Here is a 6,000-nt window from a genome sequence, read left to right on the forward strand (position 1 = left end):
ATCTCTAAAGAGAGAGAAATCATTTGTAAGTTTCTAACAATAATTGAAAACTTGAATATAAATATATTTCACCTATGATAACTATGTACCCAAGGCAAGGCTGAAGTTGGGATCTAAATTATCTAAAACGTTATTCACCTCTCCAACTCTACTTAGGCCTATAAAAGAATGGTTTTTTGATTCACGTTGTAACAGTTCAAATCCTGGCTCTGCCATTTCACATGCTATATGACTTTGGACAGGTTATTTAAACTCTCTGTGCCTCAATTCTTCATCTATAGAATGTGGCTAATAAGAGTGCCCAGCTTATAGGGTTGTTGGGGTGATAAAATGAGTCAATATATGTAAAATGCTTAGAATAATATCTGGCATATAGTCAATATATATGTTAATGTTATTGAGATTTCATTTACTTTTGGATTGCAAAAGGAACTGAAAAGAGCCAGTTCCTACTCTATTTCAACATGTAGGAATAAGTAAATAAAATATGGTTTGAATTTTGTCCTGAATGCATTAACTTGAATCTAACTAAAACCTGGTTACTATATTAAAACAATTTTCTCTTTGGTTTGCCCAGGAGATTTGTTTTCCATTTATGTCTAAAATAATATTCTTTCTTTTTATTCTTTTCACTATATATTTTTAATTGTTTTTCATTTAATAGTGATGCATAGTGTATCTTCTCTGATTTACTTTAAATGTGAAAGAAAATTCTAAGATATTAATATTATTATTACTGCCATAGATATATCCCTTATAGGAATTAATTAATAGAAATAGAATCAAAGTAAATTTAGTTATATAATGCTTAGCAAGTATTATATTCTCAAAATCTGTATTCAGTTTCAGACGTGTTCTTGACTGAATATGTGATCTGACAATAATCAGCTTATACAGATAAAAACATCATTTGAGTGGATTAATTTATTAATTCAACTGGTATGTACTGAATAAAATCCATTTATCTTTCAAAAATAATGTTTACTAATACTTTCTATTACTATCAGAATCTGAAATATCAGATTTCATACTAAAAATAATTCATTTAACATTAATTATAAATTATAATCACATGAATTGGATAGTTAAATAAAATAACAAGATAAGTGTGCTCCATTCAACATATTAATTGTGACCAATAAATTGGTTAACTGTGTCTCAGTGATGCCAGTTCTTTCTTATTGTTTGAGAGTAATCACAGTAGCTACATGCTGTGCTGGGATCCATTTTATACACAAGTCTCTTTACTTCACCATATCTGAGTAGGCACAGCCTAAGTCACCCTTTGCTCACAGATTAAAGTATTTTAAATCAGTACTTCTTGTTTTCCCCAAAATTAGCTGGTCAAATAATATGTTCTCTGGGATACAAAAGGTGAATGTGGTAACAGGCAAACTCATTATAAAATATAGATTCCCTCTATCTCACTAAATAAGTTCAGCTTGAAGCCTTTACCTTACAAAATTCTATGATCATTACTCACTTTTGTCTTGACATTATCCTGATAATAATCACATAGAATAATCAAGTCCTATCAACTTCTGAACTTCAGTTTCCTTATCTGTAAAACCCCTTTCATTTCCTCTCTAGTTCTAAGAATCTGTGATTCTAATACTATTTGCCTTACTCCTAGATTCAGTGTAGGCTCACACTGTAAATTGCTTGATACAGAACAAGATACCTGTTCATTCACCTCTATTACTATTTGCACACTAAAATAGCAAAATGTGAAAATACCATTTCAAAGATAGTCCCCCTTTAGACCACGTAGTAGAGAACATTGTAAACTTTTGCATCATCACAAAGTCCTCACATTCTTAGAAAAGAACATATGTAACTATTATGAATTGAATTGAAAGTGTCTAAAAATTTGTCTCCTGTGATTGGATTATGCAAAGGAGAAATGGAGTTCTTTGAAGTTTCACTGCTAAGTGTGTGGGGAGACTGAGATATCTTCTTGATTTGTGTTCATGATTATTCTGGTTCATGCACTGTAATGAAATAACCTTTTAAATTATGCCATTTAATGTAATAACAAAGTTTGTAAAGAAATTCTTTACACTTAAAAACGACTTTCATTTGAAAACTTCCCAAATACGCTGTCTCGAAATTGTTAATTTCTCAATCAAGACGCAGGGTGGCGCTGCAGGCTAAGTTGTGAATAAAGAGCTCTAAAAAGCTCGCGTATTCTTTTGTGTCGCTAGACGCAATCAAAAACACACAGAAGTGTTGCAAGCAGTGCAGGGTTACCAACGGTTTGGGGCAGCGATATACTGAACAAATTTAATATTAAAAGCAACTTTGTGACGATTCCTCCAAGCAAAAAATTAGAATTGAATGTCTCAAGTCTTTTTGTGGTTGCTGAAGGGATTGGATATAAGGACCTGGATATAAGGACTCCAACATGAAGAAGCTAGAGAGAGTTCATCCAAACAGGCAAGTGTTGGCCTTTATTTTGGTGGTGTTCTTGTCTCGGGTCCGCCCTGAGCCTATTCGTTATTCTGTGTTGGAGGAAACAGAGAGCGGCTCCTTTGTAGCCCATCTGACCAAGGATCTGGGCCTGGGAACTGGGGAACTGGCCGCCAGGTCAGCCAGGGTGGTGTCTGACGATGACAAGCAGCGTTTGCAGCTGGATAGTCAGACTGGAGATTTGCTTCTGAGGGAGAAACTAGACCGGGAAGAGCTCTGTGGTCGTATTGAACCGTGTGTACTGCATTTCCAAGTGTTCCTGGAAATGCCGGTGCAATTTTTTCAAGGAGAACTAATGATCCAGGACATAAATGACCACTCTCCAGTATTCCCTGCAAGGGAAGTGCTCTTGAAAATACTGGAAAATAGCCAGCCAGGGACTCTATTTCCGTTGTTAATAGCTGAGGATTTGGATGTGGGCAGCAATGGTCTCCAAAAATACACAATCAGTCCCAATTCTCATTTTCACATTCTCACTCGAAATCATAGTGAGGGCAAGAAATACCCAGATTTGGTGCAGGACAAACCACTGGATCGAGAGGAGCAGCCTGAGTTCAGCTTAACCCTTGTGGCGCTGGATGGTGGGTCTCCACCTAGGTCTGGCACGGTCATGGTTCGAATCCTGATCATAGACGTCAATGACAATGCTCCTGAGTTTGTGCACACCCCGTATCGGGTGCAGGTCCTGGAAAACAGCCCCCTAGACTCTCCAATTCTTAGGGTCTCAGCTAGAGATGCAGATGCTGGAAACTTCGGGAGCGTTTCTTATGACTTATTCCAAGCATCAGATGAAATTAAACAAACTTTCTCAATAAATGAAGTCACGGGAGATATACTACTGAAGAAAAAATTGGATTTCGAAAAAATTAAATCTTACCATGTAGAAATTGAGGCCACAGATGGAGGAGGCCTTTCTGGGAAAGGCACTGTAGTCATAGAGGTGGTGGATGTGAATGACAATCCCCCAGAACTTATCATATCTTCACTCACCAGCTCCATCCCAGAAAATGCTCCTGAGATGGTTGTCTGTATCTTTCGAATTCGAGATAGAGATTCTGGAGACAATGGCAAGATGATTTGCTCTATTCCAGATGATCTACCGTTTATTCTAAAACCGACTTTGAAGAATTTTTACACCCTGGTAACAGAGATACCACTGGACAGAGAGACCAGAGACGAGTACAACATCACCATCACCGTGACTGATTTGGGGACACCCAGGCTGAAAACCCAGCAGAGCATAACGCTGCTGGTCTCCGACGTCAACGACAACGCCCCCGCCTTCACACAAACCTCCTACACCCTCTTCGTCCGCGAGAACAACAGCCCCGCCCTGCACATCGGCAGCGTCAGCGCCACAGATAGAGACTCAGGTACCAACGCCCAGGTCACCTACTCGCTGCTGCCGCCCCAGGACCCGCACCTGCCCCTCGCCTCCCTGGTCTCCATCAACGCGGACAACGGACACCTGTTCGCCCTCCGGTCGCTGGACTACGAGGCCCTGCAGGCGTTCGAGTTCCGCGTGGGCGCCACAGACCGCGGCTCCCCGGCACTGAGCAGCGAGGCGCTGGTGCGCGTGCTGGTGCTGGACGCCAACGACAACTCGCCCTTCGTGCTGTACCCGCTGCACAACGGCTCCGCGCCCTGCACCGAGCTGGTGCCCCGGGCGGCCGAGCCGGGCTACCTGGTGACCAAGGTGGTGGCGGTGGACGGCGACTCGGGCCAGAACGCCTGGCTGTCGTTCCAGCTGCTCAAGGCCACGGAGCCCGGGCTGTTCGGCGTGTGGGCGCACAATGGCGAGGTGCGCACCGCCAGGCTGCTGAGCGAGCGCGACGCGGCCAAGCACAGGCTGGTGGTGCTGGTCAAGGACAATGGCGAGCCTCCGCGCTCGGCCACCGCCACGCTGCACGTGCTCCTGGTGGACGGCTTCTCCCAGCCCTACCTGCCGCTCCCGGAGGCGGCCCCGGCCCAGGCCCAGGCCGACTCGCTCACCGTCTACCTGGTGGTGGCGTTGGCCTCGGTGTCGTCGCTCTTCCTGTTCTCGGTGCTCCTGTTCGTGGCGGTGCGGCTGTGCAGGAGGAGCAGGGCGGCCTCGGTGGGTCGCTGCTCGGTGCCCGAGGGCCCCTTTCCAGGGCATCTGGTGGACGTGAGCGGCACCGGGACCCTGTCCCAGAGCTACCAGTATGAGGTGTGTCTGACGGGAGACTCTGGGACTGGTGAGTTCAAGTTCCTGAAGCCAATATTTCCTAATCTCTTGGTTCAGGACACCGGGAGGGAAATTAAGGAAAACCCCAACTTCAGGAATAGCTTTGTATTCAGTTAAGTGTTGTATTTAGTTTAGTGAGCCGTTATTAGTTTTGTCAAACTTCCCATTACAATGTCTTTATTTTAAAAAATTGTCTACTTATCTAAATATTTACACAATTTCAAATCTATACATGATATAGCTAAATTTGTTACAAATTTTACTTAACATTTTTAGTTATACTGAATATTATTTTCTCTATATTTGATCTATTGGTGGTTAATCTTTCTATAACTATAAATTACTCAATTAGGATAAAAATAAATTATATTTTAATGAAATTCTTACATTAACATCTTTTTAATGGAACTTTTAAGTGAATATATGAACTCTTGAATTTCTAAATACTTGTTGTGCCTGCCTTTACCATATAACTTAATGTTTGCAAGGCCAGAGTGTTTGAAATTTTTTGTAATTAACTTTATAATTACCTTCTCCTTTCTGGTTGACTGTACTAGGCTAAGCCCTCTTAATAGCCATGAGCATAAAATTTAGTATACTCATTTTCAGAAATTGTATATAAACATGCATTTCATTAAATTAGTAATGCACTAAAATTGTGACCCTTTTCCTCTCGAGACATAATCGTATGTCTAGTGATTATTTTGTTTATTTGGTTGCTACTTACCTAGCATATGGTAATGTTCCATAAATACTAATATTAACTTTTGTAAAAATAACATCATTTACTAATAATTATTAAAGAGAAAAATCTCATATACTTTGCCATAACCTTTCACTAAATAAAACTGTTAAATCATGGCCTGATATCACCTTTTAAAAAATAATCTCAGAATCTGAAATAAGCCCTACATTTCTTCCCAAAATCAAGACATTTGAGAACTCCAGGTCTCCTTGTACTTCCTTTGGCCCTACAAATAGAAATCCAAGTATACATTAATATGTTTATATTTTTTGGTTTTCCTACAGCTTCTCCCCATCTTTCAAAAGAATTGGGAAATTTCTTCTGCATCTTGTCTATTCTGTTTAAATCTGATAATCAGTTGATCTCAGGTTTTTCACTTTACATTACTTTGCAGATATGGACAGTCTTTACAAAAAATAATTTTTTGATGTTTAATTATCTTTTGTTTGTTCTTTAATGTAGCCTTCAGTTATTTTGAATTAATTTAACTTCTCAATTATGCCACAGTTGCACTTGCATGAAATAATATTATTTTGTCCTTGAAGAGACTGGAACAATAATAAATTTATCTGAATTATAA

The 6,000-nt window shown here is 40.3% G+C and overlaps 1 protein-coding gene across 1 annotated transcript; it reads left to right on the forward strand.

Moving 5' to 3' along the window:
* The first annotated feature begins 1,022 nt into the window (after window positions 1–1,022).
* On the forward strand, window positions 1,023–6,000 carry PCDHB4 (protocadherin beta 4). The gene has a single exon (XM_021664948.2). The coding sequence runs from the start codon at window positions 2,405–2,407 to the stop codon at window positions 4,790–4,792; it is 2,388 nt and encodes a 795-aa protein (XP_021520623.2). The 5' UTR covers window positions 1,023–2,404; the 3' UTR covers window positions 4,793–6,000.

The sequence above is a fragment of the Aotus nancymaae genome, unplaced genomic scaffold (assembly GCF_030222135.1).
Source record: "Aotus nancymaae isolate 86718 unplaced genomic scaffold, 86718_ANA_hifiasm-v0.15.2.pri h1tg000064l_1, whole genome shotgun sequence".
NCBI lineage: Eukaryota > Metazoa > Chordata > Mammalia > Primates > Aotidae > Aotus > Aotus nancymaae.